General features: G+C 36.4%; 1 protein-coding gene across 6 annotated transcripts in view; it reads left to right on the top strand.

The window, feature by feature from the left end:
* The window catches only part of SNAP91 (synaptosome associated protein 91), a 151947-nt gene extending 131789 nt beyond the window's left edge, over positions 1 to 20158 (top strand). For all 6 annotated transcript variants that reach the window (XM_029943951.1, XM_029943950.1, XM_029943945.1 and 3 more), the window contains 4 exons: positions 11210 to 11293; positions 12750 to 12854; positions 16817 to 16919; positions 18746 to 20158. In XM_029943951.1, the coding sequence (XP_029799811.1) occupies positions 11210 to 11293; positions 12750 to 12854; positions 16817 to 16909 (282 nt within the window). In that variant the 3' untranslated portion in view covers positions 16910 to 16919; positions 18746 to 20158. The remainder of the gene's footprint in view (positions 1 to 11209; positions 11294 to 12749; positions 12855 to 16816; positions 16920 to 18745) is intronic.
* Positions 20159 to 20440: the final 282 nt, after the last annotated feature.

The raw sequence follows: 20440 nt of genomic DNA, 5'->3' as shown, positions 1-20440 counted from the left end.
CTTCTGTATTTGTACAATTATGGATATAACTTTTCAAAAACATTTAATATCATTGATCATTATCCATATTTTCCTCTCATTTCCTGCCCAAGTTGCCTGATTATCTTAAGAAGTAATGAAAACATTTTTTTTTTTCTTACCAGGAAGATTGGGCAGTTTTCTATTGTGTAAGTGGACTTTCATTTTAAAGCCCTATTAATCTGCTCACCATTTTTAAATTGAAATTACTAACACCATCTTTTCTATAAAATTTAAATAGATATCATGTTTGTGTATTAAATTTCTATTAATATCATTCACTCTGGGAAAGAGTGTATCACTGAAAGTAAAGACTAATTATTACTTTGCCAGATTTTCTACCCCAAAAAGAATGTTTCTGGGGTAGCAAAATTACTGTTTTTCTATATATGCCCCATTTTAGGCAAAACTAGGCTAATCACTGTTTCCGAAGCTCACTTGTAATTTTTCAGCTTTGCTTATTACCTTCACCTGTCTAAGTCCCACTCTTTACTAAGGCTTTCTTGATGCCATCCTCTCCTTGTTGCCTGAATGAATTCCTAACCATCACCCACCAACCCCAGCCAAACAAATATGCATGCAAATGAATTAATATAAGGGCGCCTGAGTGGCCCAATCAGTTAGGCATCCTACTTCAGCTCAGGTCATGATCTCACAAACTGTGCATTATGCTCTGTGCTGACAGTTCAGAGCCTGGAGTCGGCTTCAGATTCTGTGTCTCCTCTCTCTACGCCTCCCTCCCACCCTCTCTCTCTCTCTCTCTCTTTCTCTCTCTCTCTCTCTCTCAAAAATAAACACTAAAAAAAATTTTAAAGAAATTAATGTAAATTAGAATATAAACATTTTAGGTAGAATCTGTTAAAAGTAATCCTGCTCCATGAATTAACATAAATACCTAAGTTTCAGAATTTAAAGCATGTTTTCTTTTAAATAATTTGATAAATAATAATGTTTTTATAAATAAATAATTTTACTATAAATTTTTAAGTAAAAATAAGTTTAAACCAACCTGAAAAGGGCCTTTTGAACTAAAATTTACCATTAACAATACTAATAGTATTAATTAAATTATAATATATTTGTAATAATACTGATGTGGGACTTATACTGAAATATACTGATTTATACTGATGTGGGATCATCAGCCCAACAGTCAAGAAAGAATTTTTGAGACATTTTACTGTGCAAGAAGGTGTTTATTAAAGCACAGAAACAGGATCCATGGGCAGAAAAACCTGCATTGTAAGTGTGAGGAGTGACTGATTATAACTGGATTTTCTATCTTATGGACAAGAAGGTGGCATCAGGGCTCCAGGAAATTGGGTCAATAGGTTTCTGGAGTTCTGACTGTTCTCAAGACTGCTTTTCTTGTAAGTCATTAAGACAGTGACAGACTGCTGGAGTTTCATGTCCTTCGTGACTGTGATCTTCATCAGTTGACCATTGGCTTTTTCTTTCCTTTGTTCCTGGGCAGTCATGAGTGCCTGAGAAATGTGACCTATGTCCATCTCCCACCTTGGGGAGATTTTTGCCCTCAGCTTGCCTTTTGTTATCTCATCAGTGAATACCACATACTGACATTAAATTTCATGATTTACATTATCATTACCAAATTAAAGGAACTAATTTTCCTGTTCTCCTCTATGCAAAATTAGAGAGACCTCATGTGTTTTTCTGAGAAGTTTATACTGTAGTGTATTGCCCTTATCAGCAGGAGAAAGCTTTTATCTGTTTTTTAAAGGTTAATTTCAGAACAGTCACAGTGATCACAGAGGCTAAAAGTAGACTGGACGAAAGGGTGGGTCTCTGGCAGATCAGCTGTTGGCTTAAAAAAAAGAATAAACCAAAAAAGTGGTTGAGAGCCACAGTGAGGGTGGAAAGGAAGACAAGGAAGAAAATCTCAGGTAGAACCCACACAACTGGGGATCACTGTGAATGAAGCTACCAGACAGTGGTCGCCTGGGTTTCTTTTTGGGGCAGTTCACTGAACAGTGAGGCCATTTTCCCAGGAAGCAGACTGAGGGAGAACTACTTCAGTGATAGTTTTAGTTGGAGAGCTTCCTTTGTCAGCGCCTCTCCTGAGATCAAGATTTCGACCATACAAGGTTACAGATTCATTAGGTACTTAATTCACAGCTGGTCTGCTTCTTCAGGGCAACAAGGCTACTCATTATCTGATTGGCAAACACCGTCACTGAGATTAATATCCTTTTTTTTTTTTTTCACTTCAAAACAACTTATTTTTATTTATGAAACAGAAGACTTTGTTAGTAATTAAACTCCAGAAAGTAAAAGACAGTATGCTTTAGCATATAGTATTCGCAACAGCTATGGAAAGAGAAACTAGAACAACAGAAATAATTTATCAGGAAGACAGAGTCACATGTTGTTTCTTTTTTTATTTTCCTTGGCTTTTCGAGCAACAATGTAAATGCAGAGTTTTTTATCTTTATTAAGTCTTATGGAAAGTCTATATAAATCTACTGCCATTTACCCATTTACTGCAAAGCTCTTTAACAAAGCTCTGGCTTTGCTTTTACTTAAAAAAATTATTCTGACTTAATTACATAAGAAGGACTCTGACTTCTTCCCTCCACCCAGTTCTTTCATAAAACGTTTCTTCTAGTTTCCTAGCCCTTAAAATGTTGGAGTCTCTTCTTTTAAGAATATTCTAGCAAAAGAAGAGAGACAACTGAAATACAACTTCTGCCTCAGAAGCAGCAAAGCAGAGTTTCCATGTTGTCCAGTAATCTGCAGACCTCTGCTTTTGAGTAGATGAAAGAGCAGATGTGAGGGTGAGCCTCCTTCTGCTGCCTTCTAAAGTTTCTATTGATAGACAAAAGCTAAGGTTACCCTTCCCAGTTTGTTTCAAGTTTCCCTCAATTACTGCTTGGAGGTGCAGCTATATAGAATTTTTTAGATCATAGAATTCTCAGGTTAGATCTAAAAATCTTAACAGGATTGAATACTTGAAATATGTCTGCTGGCAGGGTTCTGTCGTCATGGCCATCAGGAGCCCGGTGCTTCAGGGTTACTTTTTCCTATTTTCCAATACGCAGCAGACCCCTTAAATTTCCATCATACAAACTGGGGAGATTCTTGCAGTTTAGGAATACATGCATTTGGCAGTAGGCCACAGAATCCACAATTCTTTCCCTAAAAACAACTAATCTTTATATGCCTACATATGAAGCATTCAGTTAAATGTTGAAAATAAAACAATAAAAAAATCTTAGGATAAATAATATTTGAGGAGCAAATTATTAAGAGTTAATCTCTTCAAGCAAAATGGCAAATTTAGACTATCTTTGAATTATTTGACCTATTTATTTGATCAGGAATTTCCACAAGTTTATTTTATTTTGATAACTAATAAAAATCTTTTTTCTTTCATAGCCTCAAGTTCTAATAATGATTCTGGTAAATAATACAATTATCATTATGTGATACAGTCTTGATAAATGATATAATTCTGAGTCTGATGAATAGCCTACCAGCTAACCTGTTGCAATAATTAGTACCTGTTTACCTGTTTTGTTTTTTAATTTTTTAGATAAAATTTATATAAATATTAAACTCTCCATTTTCATAACTTTAAAGTGAATATTCAGTATATATTCAGCGATTTTCAGCATATTTACAATGTTGTAAAACTGTCACTGCTGTCTAACTCCAGAATAGCCCTGTCACCCCAAAAAGAAACACAACCCCCTTCAATTTCCTCCTCTCCCTATCCCCTGGCATCTAATAATTTACTCTGTTTCTATAGATTTACCTATCGTAGTATTCCATATTACCAGACTTCTGTAATATGCAGTGTTTCGTGCCTGGCTTCTTTCACTTAGCATGACATTTTCAAGGTTCATCCATGCTGTAGCACGTATCAGTACCTCATTCATTCTTATGGCAGAATTTCCACCTACCACATTCTTCGACTGATGGGCATTTGTATCATTTCCACTTTTTGGCTGTTAGGAAAAATACTTCTGTTATTTGTAAAGAAGTTTTTTTATGAATGTATGTCCTCAGTTCTCTTGGGCAGATACCTACAAATGGAATTGCTTGGTCATGTCTAACTCTCCATTGAGCTTTCTAAGGAACTGCCAAACTTTTCTGCAGCAGACACTTTATCTTCTGTTCCCACCAGCAACAGTTTCAGTTGTGATTTTGATATGAATTTTCCTAATGACCAGTGATGATGACCTTTTTTTCATGTGCTTTTTGGCCATTAGTTTCTTGGTTTTTTTGTTTGAGAAATATCTTCATATCCTTTGCCCATTTTATGATCAGGGTGTCTTTTTATTATTTAGTTAATTTAGTTTATTCTGGATACTAGATACTTATTAAATACTATATATGATTTGCAAATATTGTCTTCCATTCTATGAGTTGTCTTTATTTTCTTGATAGTGTGTGTCCTTTCTTGTACAAAAGACTTGAATTTTTTATTCATTTATTTTGAAAGAGAGAGAGAAAGCTTGGCAGGGACAGAGAGAGAGGAAGACAGGTGAATCCCAAGCAGGCTCTGTGCTGATAGCAGAGAGTCCAATGTGGAGCTCAAACTCATGAACCATGAGATCATGAACTGAGCTGAAGTCCAATGCTTAACCACCCAGGTGCCTCCCCAAAGATTTTAATTTTAATAAACTCTAGTTTATTTACTTTTGTTTTTGTTGCTTTTGCTGTTGGTGTCATATTTCATAAACCATTGCCTAATCCAAGATCTTGAATACTTACACTTATGCTTCTTGCCAAGAGTTGTATAGTTTTACCTCTTATACATTAGATCTTTGGCCTGTTTTAGGCTTGTTTTCATATATGGTGTGACACAGGGATCCAAATCCATTACTTTGTATGTGGAAATCCATTTTTCCCAAAACCATTTATTGAAAAGACTATTCTTCATTTATTGGCCTTGGCATCCTTGTCAAAAATCAGTTGACTATGGTGATGTCTGGGTTTGTTTCCAAAATCTTTATTCTGTTGTATTGATTTATATGCCTGTCCTTCGCCAGTACCATCACTGGTTTGATGTAGCTTTGTATTAAGTTTTAAAACCAGGAAGCATGAGTTCTCCAATTTGTCCTTTTACAAGATAGTTTTGGATATTCTGGATCTCTTGTATTCCCCCCAAAATTTGAAGTTCATATTGTCCATTGTTCCAAAAGAAGCAGATGAAATTTTGATAGGGACTACACTAAATCTATAAAGCAATTGAAAAATGTTGCCATCTTAATATTAAGTCTTCTGGGGCACCTGGGTGGTTCAGTCGGTTAAGCGTCCGGCTTCGGCTCAGGTCATGATCTCACGGTTCGTGGGTTTGAGCCCCACGTCAGGCTCTGTGCTGACAGCTTGCTCAGAGCCTGGAGCCTGCTTCAGATTCTGTGTTTCCCTCTCTGTCTGACCCTCCCCACACTGTCTCTGTCTCTCAAAAATAAGTAAAAAACATTAAAAAAAATTTTTTTTTAATATTAAGTCTTCTAATCCTTGGACAGGGTATCTTTTCCTTTAAGTTTCTTATTTCAACAGTGTTTAAACAAGTTGTTTAACTGTTTCAACAAGTCTTATCTTTTTTTTTATTTTTATTTTTTTTAGTTTGTATTTTTAGTGATCTCTGTACTCAATGTAGGGCTCAACCCATGATCCCAACATCAAGAGTCACGCAGTCTTCTGACTGTGCCATCCAGATGCCCCAAGTCTTGTACTTCTTAGTTTTATTTCTAAGTATTTTATTGTTTTTAATGCTATTGTAAATGAATTATCTTTTTATTTATACCTTTTGATTGTTCATTGCTAGTATACAGTGAATACTACACTGATTTTTACATATTGATGTTGTATCCTACAACTTTGCTGAATTTGTTTATTAGTTCTAATGGGGTTTCTTGTATATTGATTCCTTAGACATTTCTATATATAAGGTGATGTCATCTACAAATAGAGATTATTTAATTTCTTTTTTTCTTTCTGGATGCTGTTTCTTTTTTTCTTACCTTATTGCCACAACCAGAACTTCCAGTTCACCTTTGTCTTATTCTTATGCAGAAAGCTTTCAGTCATTCAGCATTAAGTATGTTGATGGCCATGTGTTCTTTGTAGATGCCCTTATTCAAGTGGAGGAATTTCCTGTCTTATAATGTTAGTTTGTTGAATGGTTTTGTTTTGTTTTATTTTTTTGTCATGAAAGGGTGTTGGATGTTGTCAAATACTTTTTCTGCATATAGTGAGATAATTAGGTGTTTTTTCTTAAATTCTATCAATATGACATAATACATTGATTGAGCCAACCTTACATATCTAGGATAAATCTCACTTGGTCATGGTATATAATTCTTTTAATATGCTGCTGGATTTAGTATACTAGTATTTTGTCAAATTTTTGCATCAGTGTTCATAAAGGATATTGATTTATGATCTTCTAATGTCCTTGTCTGGCTTTGGTGTCAGGACAATATTAGCATCAAATAATAATTAGGAAGTATTCCCCCACTTTTTTTTTTTTTTTGGTACAGCTTGAGAAGGATTGATATTAATTCTTTATACAATTAATGGGATTCATCAGTGAAGCCATCCATTTCTGGACTATTTGGTGGTGGAAGTTTTTTTTATTGTTGACTACATTCCCTATGCTGCACTTTTTTCATAACTAGAAGTTGGTACCCCTTAGTTCTCTTCATCTCTTTTGGCCATCCACCTCCTTTCTGGCACCTATCAGTTCTTCATATGTAAGAATCTGTGTTTGTTCGTTTGTTTTATTTTTTCACAATTTATTTTTATTATTTTTATTTATAGTTTATTGTCAAGTTGATTTCTATATAACACCTAGTGCTCTTCCCCACAAGTGCTCTCCTCCATGATCATCACCCCCCATTTTATTTTTGCAAGACTGAAAGAGATCATGAGCAGAGGAGCAGCAGAGAGAGGGACACACAGAATTGGAAGCAGGCTCCAAGCTCTGAGCTGCCAGCACAGAGCCCATTGCGGGACTTGAACCCATGAACTGTGAGATCATGACCTGAGCCAAAGTCGGACACTCAACCGACTGAGCCACCCAGGCGCCCCAAGAAGCCATGTTTTTGTTTGTGGTTTTAGATTCCACATTTATGTGACATCATATGGTATTTGTCTTTCTCTGACTTATTTCACTTAGCAAATGCCTTCAGTAGCAAGATCTCATTCTTTTGTATGGCTGAGTAACATTCTATTCCATATACCCCACATCCTCTTTATCCATTCATTTCTGAATGGACACTTAGGTTGCTTCCATATCTTGGCTATTTTAAATAATGCTGCAATAAACATAAGGGTGCATATATCTTTTTGAATTAGTGTTTTAATTTTCTTTGGGTAAATATTCAGTAGTGGGACCACTGGATCATATGGTATTTCTAAATTAAAATTTTTGAGGAATCTGCATACTATTTTCCACAGAGGTTGCATCCATTCACATTCCCACCAAGAGCACACAGGGTTCCCTCTTCTCCACTTCCTCACCAACACTTGTTATCTCTTGTCTTTTTGATATTAGCCATTCTGACATGTGTGAGGTGATATCTCATTGTGATTTTCATTTGCATTTTACTGAGGGTAAGTGATGTTGAGCATCTTTTCATGTGTCTGTTCACCATCTGTAGGTCTTCTTTGGAAAAATATCTGTTTAGGTCCTCAGCCTATTTTTTAATCAGATTGCTTAGCTTTTTGGTGTTGAGGTGTGTAAAATCTTTATATACTTTGGATATCAACCCCTTATCGGATCTATTATTTGCAAATATCTTATCCCATTCACTAAATTGCCTTTTTGTTTTGTTGATTTTGATTTGGTTTCCTTTGCTATGTAAAACCTTTTTATTTGGTATAGTCTCAGTTTTATTTTTGCTTTTGTTTCTCTTGCCTGAGGAGACATATCCATAAATATGTTGCTAAGGCCAACATCTAAGAGATTACTACCTATTTCTTTTAGGGGGTTTATGGTCTCAGGTCTTACACTTAGGTCTTTAATCCATTTGAGTTTATTTCTGTGTATGATATAGGAAAGTAATCCAGTTTCATCCTTCTGCCCATACTTGTCCATTTTTCCCAACACAGTCTATTGAAAAGACTTGTCTTTTTCTCCTTTGTATATTCTTGCCTCCTTTTTTGTAGATTAATTGATCAAATAAGCATGGGTTTATATCTTGGCTCTCTATTCTGTTCCCTTGATCTGTGTATCTGTTTTTGTATCAGTGCTATACTGTTTTGATTACTATAGCTTTGTAGTGTAACTTGAAATCTGGCATTATAATACCTCCAGCTTTGTTCTTCTTTCTCAAGATTGCTTTGCCTATTTGAGGACTTCAGTAGTTCCATACATATTTTAGTATTATTTGTTCTAGTTCTTGAAAAATGCTATTAGTTTTTTGATAGGAATCGCATTGAATCTGTTGATGGCTTTGAGTAATATGGGCTTTTTAACAATAGTAATTCCTCCCGTCCATGAACAAGGGATATCTTTCCATGTGTTTGTGTCATCTTCAGTTTGTTTCATCTGTGTCTTCTTGTGTTTAGAGTATAGATCTTTCACTTCCTTGATTCAGTTTATTCCTAGGTATTTGATTCTTTCTGGTGCAGTTGTTTGCTTAATTTCTTTCTACTACTTCATTCTTAGTGTAGAGAAGCACAACAGATTTCTGTATATTGAGTTCATATCCTGCAATTTTACTGTGCTTATTTATCAGTTCTAATGGTGTTTGGTGGGGTTGTTAGGGTTTCTATATATATAGTATCATACCTTCTGCAGATAGTGAGGGTTTTGCTTCTCCCTTACCAATATGGATGCCTTTTATTTCTTTTTCTTGTCTGATTGCTACAGCCAGGACATTCAGTTCTATGTTGAATAAAAGTGATACGAGTGGACATTTTTGTCTTGTTCCTGATCTTAAAAGAAAAGCTTTCAGTTTTTCACCATTGAGTCTGATGTTAGCTGTGGGTTTTTCATACATGGCCTTTATTATATGGAGGTATATTCTCTTCCATTTACTTTGTTGAGAGTTTTACCAACAACAGATATTGTATTTTGTCAAATGCTTTTTCTACTGCTATTGAAATGCTCATATGGTTCAAGACTTTTTTGATTACTGATTGAAGTTTTTTGATTACTGATACAGTCTTTTTGTTATCAATTTATTTAGATTTTTTATGACTTCTTCAATTTGCTTTTGTACTTTGTCTCTACCTCGTATTTATTATTTCCTTCCTCTGTTTTCTTTGGGTTTAGTTTGTTTCCTTTTCCTAGCCCCTCAATGTGGAAGTTTAGGTTATTGACTTATTTCTTTGTATGTCTCAAAAATTTTTTGTTGAAACCTAGACATTTTGAATATTATAATGTGTCTACTTTAGAAATCAAATTCTATCTCTTTCCTAAGGTTTTTTTGTGGCTACTCTTTGTAGTTGTTTATTTGTTTATTGTTTAGTGACCATTCTGAACTAATTCTGTAGTCTCTGTTCTTTGTTACCTGTGGCCATTGAAGTCTCTGCTCCTTTAGCTAAGTGGGGAGCTAATGGCTAGGTAGAAACTTAAATTCCTAGAACTAGAATATCTCCCAGTCTTTGTAGAGGAGTTCTGAGTGTGTGTTGGAGCAGGTCTTCAAAGTCAACCAGGCAGTTTGCAACCCTGCCTTAGCAATCACTTGTTGCTTATGCAAAGTCTCAGGGTCAGCTGGGGACCTTCTCATATCTTTCCTGACCATGCACACAATCCTGGGCTTGTGCATGGTCTTCCAAATTCCCAGGAGTATGTCTGAGATTTTTAAACCCTTAATCCCCAAAGCATCTCCTTCTCCAGCCTTTCCTCCCAAGCTTTTTGTTTAGTCTACCATTTGCTCAGACAGCAACAACTAAAACATTTGCCTGTAAATGTTTTCCACAAATGGCTTCAGGTAACAGCTTTAGCACTAGGTGCACTCCCTGTTTGGTGAGACAAAGACAAGCATTTTGAGCCAGTCTTTCCAGGGAGCCACACAGACGAGACAAAATAATTAAATATAGTTTGCTCCCTCTGGTACTATTACTGAGAACATAAGCTGTTATTTTCAAGACTACAGCAATGCTGAAGAAGACTGGGTGTAACTAGGGTAAGTTAGGATGCCACAGAGCTCACTATTCTTGCCAAAATCCAGCTGATTTTCTTTAATAAGTATTTTCTTGATTGCTGCAAGCTTTTAGTTAGTTTTCAGAATTCTAAAATATTGATTCTAATAGGTTTTGTCAGTTTTTCTATTGATTTTATGGATTGGGGAGACTTTCAGAGTTCCTTACTTCACCATTTTTGCTGACATCACTATTTTCTTTTTTAATTAGAATTTTGCTCTAACGGTTGAGTTAAATTTAAGGGATTACAGTAGGGTTAGTTTTAAACATAAGGGGAGGCTGAAGGGGGTAGGGGAGGAGGGGAGGGGGTGATGGTCATGGAGGGTGGCACTGTGGGGAGAAGCACTGGGTGTTATATGGAAACCAATTTGACAAACTATTATAAAAAAATAAAAATAAATAAACATAAGGGGAATATTAGGGGGTTTGTTGTATGACTAAAAGCTGTCATACCTGTATCTGAAATGCAATATTTGTGCTTTATTATGTGATGTGTAGGCTTCTAAATGCTTCCAAAACTTAGGTTTAATTTTGACCCTTGAACAAATATAGAACCATCAAAATTCAGAGAGAAGAATAACACAGAATCTAAAAATGGGGGCAGTGGGGTGGTAAATGAAAACCAAGCATTGGTACATAAGTGAAGACATGTTTTTCAGATGTCTAACCCAATACCTGTAGGAGAATATACTGATAGGAAAAGACAAGCTTAGAGAAATTCAACTCATTTACAGTGAGGATGGGAGAGAAGTGTAAGAGGAGGAAGAGGAGGAAGCCCAGTGCTAGAATAGGCTATAAGCCAGTGAGTCCAGATAGCACAGTAGTGAACATCACCTTGTTCATATCATTAGCGTGGTGCTAGAGCCGTTTTTTTTTTAACATAAAGCTAAAATGGGATATTTCTTTACATACCCACACTTATTTAAAGGAGCATGTATTGTAACATTATATTCTCCCATTTTAAAACCAAATTATGTTGGTTCTTTTTGTTTGTCATTGTTGGGGTGGGTGTGTGTGTGTGTGTGTGTGTGTGTGTGTGTGTGTGTTGTGATTTTTTTTTTGGTAGCAAGGAGCTGTACCTCCTACCAGTTCAGTTCCTCCTGTTGCTGGGGCCCCATCTGTTGGACAGCCTGGAGCAGGATTTGGAATGGTGAGTGGCAATTCGTGCTAAAAATCATAACTGACATTTTTGAGGCCTTTGCCAAATCCTGGATTAACAGATATTACCACAGAATATAATTCTTCCCCGAATGCAGTAAAGTAAAACTTAAAAATTAAGTCATCTGCCTTAGACATTAGGAAGTCTACACATGACATGTTAAAGTCAGCTAGAAAATATTTAAAATCAGGGTGCCTGGGTGGCTTGCTCAGTTGAGCACCCAACTCTTGGTTTTCTACTCAGATCATGGTCCCAAGGTTGTAGGATCGAAACCCACATTAGACTCCACACTGAGTGTGGATTCCCTCCCTCCCTCTCTCTCTCTCCCTCTCTCTCTTTCTCTCTCTCCCCCCCTCCCCCCACCACTCTCCCCCATTCATGCCCTCTCTCTAATAAAATATATTTAAAATAAGTTCTTCTATCAAAATAATTTCTATAGTATGTAGTTATGTCATTTTTGGAATAATATTTACCAAACATATTCTTAACTCAATTATTAAAATCAACTCTTAATCACTATACTAGGACTTCTCACTTATCACTTTTATCACTAGAAATATTAGGACTATGGTCCAACAACATGGTTTTATCTCTTAAGAATTATGATTACAGAAGACAAGTACTCACCAACAAAGCCTGTTTGGGATAAGGATGCCATGTGGCCAGCCAGACTTCTACTGTACCTCAGTGGTTCTCCTCCATCTGCCAGCCTGATGGCCCCCATTGTTCAAAATTACAAGTTATACTTCCTCACAGACCTGCATTCCTCAACAATTTTCAGAAACATATTAAAGACATAAACATCAGGGAATTACTGTTGCAAGATTCTTTACCTCAAGTTCACTGTCTCGCTCTTTCAAAGAATGAAGGCAGAATAAAATGAGCAGCAGGCAAGAGTTTGTTAGAGTATAAAATCAGAAAGTAAGAATAGTTTGAAAGCTCTCCTTACAGAGACCGGCTATTCGAAAGTGAATGCCCACAGACTGTGGGCAAAGGGCTTTGTTTTATAGGGTTTTGCTCAGCCCCTTTCTTTCCCCCTTGTTTTTTTCTCAGGTCCTACCCTTATGGCTAGGTAACTCTAAATGCCTAGTCATTCCTTTCTGATTGGGTCGTTTCCATTGTATGAGGAGCAGTCTGTGGCCATACCGTTCCTTGTGGATCATATATTTTATGGTCTACTGCTTATTTTTAGTTATGTCTTTTGTCAAATTCCTGAGGGAAATCTGAGGGGGGAGTAGGTGGTGTCTGCTACATTCTTAAGAAGAATTGTACACCCATTGGGAGTTTGCTGTGGTCAGATGCTCCCATATGTTCGAAAATACGTGTTTTTCTCCCGCCAGGGACCTCAAGTCCTAACGTTTCCCTCTCTACCTATTTTATCCTATCTTTTCCCTCTCATATCACCATGGTGGATTCACTTATGCTGTGTACCTCTCTTCCTTTTCAGCCCCCTGCTGGAACGGGCATGCCCATGATGCCTCAGCAGCCAGTCATGTTTGCCCAGCCCATGATGAGGCCCCCCTTTGGAGCTGCAGCTGTACCTGGCACACAGGTCTGTTTTTTAATGTCCTCAAAATAATGACATTAATGTATCAGTAAAAAACTGCCATGTGGCAGACTCTTTAATCTTTTACCTGATATAATCCTTGGATCCATTGCTTCAGAAGTAAAGAGAACATGAAAGACTGATTAGGAATAGTGTCAGAAAAGTGGATAGAAGTAACTTACTATCCTAAGTCCCTCTATTCCTCTCCTACTTAATTCAGAATAATTCCTGAGAACCAACTAGACATTTAAAGTGTCTGAGCATTTATTCCAGAAAAATGAGTACTTCTGATTCATAGTTTTATTATAGTGTTCCCATACAGGGATAGGGACACAGTCCTTCAGACCTCCAGGTTTTCCCAGGAGCTGTGATGCTAACAGCAATGAGTTTGCCAAACTGCAGAGTTCCTACTGTTGTAGGAATTTTTACCACAATACCTGGGGTTTGTTGTCTCACTGCTCTGAAGAATGAAGAAGTGAACAGCAGGCAAAAGTTTATTACAGTATAAAATTAGAGAGGAAGAATAGTAGGAAAGCTCTCTTTACAGAGAGGGGATGTTTGAAAGTGAATGCCTGAGGACTATATAGGCAAGGGTCCTTGTTTTATAAGGTTCTGGTCAGCCCTCGCCCCCCCTTCCCCCTTATTACTTCTCAGGTTCTACCCTCATTGGCTTGATAGCTCTAGGTGCTGGTTGTCCATTCCTGATTGGCTCATTCCATTGTATGAATGTGGTCTATGGCCATACCTAGGTCTTTTGTCAAATTGCTGTGGGGGAACCTGAGGGGGAGTAGGTGGAGTTTGTTACACTCTTAAGAGGAACCATAAGCCTGAGTGGGTTTGGTGTGGTCCGTCACTCCCAGCATTGTTCCAAAATAGGTGTCTTTTCCCACCCAGGGACCTCAGGTCCTAATCGTTCCCCCCTGCCTACTGAATCGTAACTTCTATCATACTATAAGACTGCCCTCACTTCAGACACCATCCACAAGTTTGGGCTACCCTCTCACTGAGGGCTACCCTCTCACTTCAGACCTGCTGCCTACAAATTTGAAGGTTCTCCGACAGTTGCCTAGAATAACTCACAGAACTCGGGAAGGCATGAAATGTATTGCAGTTTTATTAGAGTGAAAGGATACAAATTAGATACAGCCAAGAGAAGAGATGTGCAGGGTGCAATCTGGAACTGGGAAAGCTCCAAGCATGAAGCTTCTCTGTTCTCTGGAGTGTGCTACTCACCTGACATCAGTGTGTAACAATACACGTGCAGCATCGCCAACCCAGGAAGCTCCCCTGCACTTCGGTGTGCAGAGTTTTTACTTAAATGTCCATATATGGAAACGACTGACTTCTTGTCTCTGTGCTTGAACTTAATCTCCAACCCCCCTACCTCACTGAAAGGCTGACATCATGTGGCCCTAAGACCCAACACTCTAATCATATTGGTATTTCTGGTGTGGCTGGTGCCCACCCTGAGTCCTCTTATTTGCATCAACTGTCAGGTGTGGTTCAGAGAACCCACCCTGAATGACAAAGACATTCCTATCACTCAGGAAAGTCCAAGGGTTTAGAGATTACCTACCAGGATCTGGGACAAAGGACAAACCTTTTTTCAGATGAGGCCAAATTTCTTACTATACAAAGTGCTACCTTCATTCACAAAGATGCTAACTTGTACGCTTTGCTGAATTGTTTTGCTAATAGTGATAGGCATGCTGATGAGTAACCAGTCCTTGATTCCTCTTATAAATTTCCTGGCCAAGGTGAGGGTATTTATAGAACCAAAGAGGTTTTCACCATAAGAAACTGACATGGATGGAGTCAGAACACCAAGCTATGACTTTACTAGCACCATGCTGAGCAAACAAACAAATAGCTCAAATATATTGTAATGTACCATCAAATGGTTGGTTCACTTCCGTGATGTTTATAACTTACCAAATGGTATTTATATTGTGTTATCCTTAGGATACCTACTTTGAACTTTCTGAGTATACTTTAATCCCTTTTGCTTCCTTTCATCATCTCTAAAGTCCATCCTCTCTACCTGTTCCCAAATTTTACTCTTAGCTTCTTTAACCCCTCAACAGCCACAGTGACCAGATGAAAGGATGATGGGTACTCAAAGAGACAAATTTAGAATGTGAGAAACCCTAGCCTTCAAGGCCATACTCAAACCACTGGCTTCCTGAGAAATTTTCTACTGTGCTTTGAAACAAATGAACCCTGCCTTGTATGGTTTCTGAAGGGAGTGAGGAAGGTTCTGGGGGTAATAGTTGGAGTTAAATTTAATCTAGATATATTTAAATTCTAATAAGGATCTCATTTATTATGAATGTTTTCTTGATGGTTGAATACACCTATGACTGTTTACCACTTTTTTGAAAAAGAGCAGGACATTTCCATTTTTATTATTTGGAAGAATTATTATTGAGGCTTTTAAAATCTTACTGTATTTAGTGTGCTGAAAGCTTTAGAAATAAATTAACATGATATTATTAAAGTAGTTGTTTTTCTTGCATAATGCCAGCATTACATAGCATCAGTTCATTTACTTAATTCAAAGAATGAAAATGAAAAATAGATGACATAAAAACCATGTTTTAATCACTTAATTGAATTTACAGTGATTTAGGAAATGACATGCCATATTTATAGAAGTTTCAGATTGTATTTCCCATATCAGAGAAGCAGCAGAGGTGATTATACTAGATGGTGAAATAAAAATGATTTTTTACTTCAGAAAACAAACAGGTTTTCATTACTGATGCCTGGACTCTTCCACTCTAGCTTACTTGATTGGTGTCATGATATTGTCATCTAACCAAATTATTCATGATGAACCAACTCTTGAGTTTCTTATCTTCCAAATAACTTCAATACTTGCATTTTCTTTCTTCCTGATTTTCTTATGAAATGTGAGTCCTGTTTTTAAAAATGGAAATTTGACTGATAGGTACTGCAGTCAGTCATTAGTTTCTGGACATGGGAACAAATCTAAAAATCCTTACTTCTGGAGCTCTATTTACTGAGCCAATAAAAACATACATCACCTCCCCACAATCACAGATTTCTGATATTTCTATCATGTTACAGCATAGGAGGTTAGTTAGACTTGAAGGTTCCACGTCAATTATTACCCTATATAGATGACATGACCTTTTTCAAGGCCTCATCCCCTAACATTCTTGCAAAAGCCTACTTCCAAAGCTTATTGCTGTCACGTAATAAAATAAGTATTAATTAAAGAGAAACAAGGTGAGTTCATTCTTTGTTGCTTTTGCCAGTAAGTTCAGTATGATTTTGTCCTATAGCATTTAGTAATTAGTCCTCTCTGAGAGTTGGACGGGCAATATTGCAATTTACTGACATTCATAACTGGGAAACTCCTTGCCCATTCGAAACAGACAGTGCCTCCAAGTTTGTTTTCACTTAAGATAATCTATGTGAAATTCTAGGATATCTAGATAATAATTTAAAGTAATTTCTTAAGAGACTTTCTGCAAATTATTTCCTTTCTATTTTTCCTTCAAACTCACTCTCACTGTAAGAAAAAATTATTAAAATTCCTTTATTAGCCTAGTGGTACTAATAGCTCAACGTAAAAATGCTTTTGTGTAGAGCAGTTGATTGTTGTATTTTTTTACTCTGTATCCATAATATCTGTATGTGACTAGTTTTCCACGTCTTCCCTAACTCCTGCCCATGTCGTTCTGCTTAGAGTCCTCAAGTGTTACTTTGGCAAAATCTGATGTCAAAGAATTTCAAGAAAACCAAATATCATTTGAAGTGTACTTTATGAATCCAAAATTAAACACAACACTGTGGCTGAGTAGAACAAAGTAGATTTTGTAAACCTTTAAGCCGTCTGATCTTCTGCATGTTTGTTTTCTGTGGTATGTGTTCTGCCTAATGCTTACCTGTCTCTGTTTGATTTCTCTTTCTGCTGTCTTGGGCTGGCTTTTCCCCATTAGCTTTCTCCAAGCCCTACACCTGCCACTCAGAGTCCCAAGAAACCTCCAGCAAAGGACCCATTAGCGGATCTTAACATCAAGGATTTCTTGTAAACAATTTAAGGTATCTAATATTGAGCTTTTCCTGTGGGCTTATAATAATGACCTGTACAGTACCTAGCTATTTCGGGTATGATATTTGTACCTCTGTGCTTTGAACACATGTATAGAGTAATAGTTTGAGTGTTTATACTTAAGTCAGTATTAAAAGTCATCAATGAATTATCAGTAAATTTTTCAATCTTAATTTATAAAACTAAAAAGGAGAAAAGCCTCCAAGTTGTCCTGAAAAGCACAAAAATTTTACTGATACAGCAAAAAGTTGCCCAAGATACTTGGTAAATTAGAAAATTACTATTTTATTACCTGATGACTGGAATTTATAAAAAGCTAACATTTATAATATTGCATTTAGAAACTATCTAAGGATATGCTTGGCTACAAAGTTGTATTTTGTATTTGTTTATCCTTTTTTGGTCTAATCAAATAAAGCTTAGATTGTTACCCTTTGCATTTCTGCATTCAAGAAGAATTTTAAATTTCTCACATTGTAGTTTTAAATTTCTAATATAATTTATGCAGTGATGATTAATGGACTAAGGAAGGAAACCGATAAAGGAAAAAAGTTTACTACTAACCCCAAAGCTAACACAGTGGATAGATTCTCAACAAATTCTTGCAGAAAGTGGATAGATAGTAATAAATCTGCTTTTTTTTGCACAGTACTTTTCATATACACTTCCTAATTATGAACTACTCTGGTCATCTTTGTGAGAAATTAAACTCTATGGAATAAACCAGCCAGATACTTTTTGTCTCCATTTCAAAGCTGAAGGAACTGATTCTTGGCATTGAGTGATTTGCCTAAGGTCTCACTAGAGGAATAAGAGGGTCAACATTTTTGGACCATTGTCCAATGTAATTTTTATTATCACAACCTATATATATCTATATTTTAATTTTCTCTAATGCCTACTAAGACGTTTGTGGATCCCTACTTGATTTTTTTTCTTATATAATGTTAGTAAGTTTTATCACTTTAAGGCCTTGGCATCTCAGCCAAGTAATTTCTCCTTATGCCTGACTTTTCTTTTCCACTTTGGGTTAGACTGGGCTGGTGTAGGCAAAAATGAGACAATGAGCACTTCTACCATTAAAGTTTCAGGACTTACCAAGGATTCTGCAGGGAGCAACCTTTTATCCACCTCTCATTCAGTAAATATCGCTCTCATCATATGCTGGGAACTCTGATGAGCACCTGAAACAGAGATGCTGGAGACAGCTCCCGCCCCTAGAGATTCACAGTCACAAGGGAGACAGAAACAGACTAATTTATGAAAAAGAGTTACTCATGTGGCTAAGCCTTCACCCCAGGAAGATTTCCTGGCAGAGATGACTGGTAAAGCACAGACTGGCTAGAGTAAAGGGGGAAGAGGCATTCGCAGAGGCACTTAGTCACCATGGAAATCTCACCCCTCTATTCTGTTACTTGTTCAACTATTTAGTGACTCAGTGAACACCATAACTGAAAGAAAGCAAAGAAATAATGAAAATCATTGCCATTCCTTTCCCCCCCCTGCCCTGTTTTAAAGGTAACTAATAGCAAATGTCTCACTACTAAGATTTCTAGTAAGTATGCACATTTCAAAATTTTGCTGATATTATTTTGTCTAAAATGACATTATACATTAAAAGTTCTTTTTTAAATTTCTTCCTGGCTGAAACTTTAAGACAAGAATTGTGAGATGTATATAAATGTGAATTTCTTATACAGAAATCTTTTTAATGGAAACTTTTCATAGTAACTGTAAAATAAAAATTGAAAGGGAGGTAATATGTTTGAGGGGTGTGTAATATTATTCCTAACTCAAGTGCTTTTTATCTTTACAGCTGCAATTTTTTGTGACTGAATAGGAAAAAAATAATGAGTTTGGAGACTTCAAATAAAATTGATGCTCAGAGTTTCAAAGTGAGCCACCAGTACCAAACCCAATGCTTACTCGTAACTTCTCTTCCAAAATGTGTAGCACAGCTGTGAAAGTGAACATTAGGAATGTGTACTACCTTAGCTGTTATCCCTCCTCTCAAAATTGTAGTGTATTTGGGTTATTTGTGTGTTGTACGATGTAAAAACAATGAATGGATGTTTCTGATGCCTTTAGTGCTTTTCTGGACCTCGCCCATGGACGGATGACGCAGCTGTTGTGTGGTGAGCCATTTGGAAAGATGTGTCTGTGTTTTTGAAGGTTCCAATGTATATAAGACTTTTGGACTAAACTCTCCCCGTGAATTCTCTTTTTCTCTGTGTCTCTGTTACAACATAGTATGATAATTATCAAATAGTAAGGAAAACACTCTTAAATATACAAAACTTTTTCGGTGTGGAGTACATTTTTCCAATCACAGGAACTTCAACTGTTGTGAGAAATGTTTATTTTTGTGGCACTGTATATGTTAAGAAATTTTGTTTTAAAAAAATATAAGGGTTAACATCCATAATAAATATTTCTCCTTGAAGCTACCTTATCAAGAATGAAAAAAATCATATGGAAAGAATTCCATATTTAATCACTGCTATATTGAAATGTATATTTTGATTATATTTGACAGGTTTTGCATCTAAATTGACCTATTTATTCATTCTTGATTAAATGTACTGAAAAGTAAAGGGTCCGTTTCTATCATGTCCGTGAAAACGAAGTTAGAGATACGCTCTTCAGGTGATTACGAAGGCACCCCGAGGTATATTTGTAACTTAAAGATTACTGAAAATATTTTTATTTTATTGTGGGTTTTATGTACATCTGTTAATTTGGTATTTCTTTGTGTGTTTTGTAGACTAGTGTTCTTCCATCCTCCAACTGAGCTCAAAGTAGGTTTCGTTGTACCATTGTGATTAGAATTTAAACTAATTCAGAGAATTGTATCCTTTACTGTACATACTGTATTCTTTAATTTTTAATTTGTTGTCATACTGTATGTGCTGATGGCTTGGCTTAAGATTTTGATGCATAAATGAGGTCACTGTTGATCAGTGTTGCTAGTGGCTTGGCAGCTCTTTGTAAAAGCATACTGGGTTGGAAAGGTGTTTGCCTATTTTTCAAATAATTTAATAGATGTATGGTACCATTTACAAGTGGTTGTATCTGAATTTACTGTGGGGATAACATACACTGTAATGGGGAAAAATTACCTAAAACCAATTTCAAAATGGCGTTTCTTTCTATTTCAGTTCAAAAACCCAGTGCATGTTCGCCCTCTGAGATGCAATAAACACCTTGAACAAAGAAACTGCAAACATAATCTTTCTCCTGATTATTTTTTAGAGAAATATGCTTCAAATGACACAGCATATACAAATATTGAACATTTAAAAACATTGGCAGTGAGAAATGCTGGCCATGCCAACATAGTTTTGATTATTTTACAATAAAAACAAGGAAAAAGGAACCTTTTAATCAGCTATCATTAAACTTGGGTTTCCATGGCTGCTGCCAAATAAACTGAAATCCCATATTTCAAAAAATAAGAGGATGAACTATCTTTTAAATTATGCAACTCTTCTAAGTTTGGTGAGAATTATCT

Source organism: Suricata suricatta, chromosome 7 (assembly GCF_006229205.1).
Source record: "Suricata suricatta isolate VVHF042 chromosome 7, meerkat_22Aug2017_6uvM2_HiC, whole genome shotgun sequence".
Classification (NCBI taxonomy): Eukaryota; Metazoa; Chordata; class Mammalia; order Carnivora; family Herpestidae; genus Suricata; species Suricata suricatta.
This window is presented reverse-complemented; position numbering and strand designations above follow the sequence as displayed.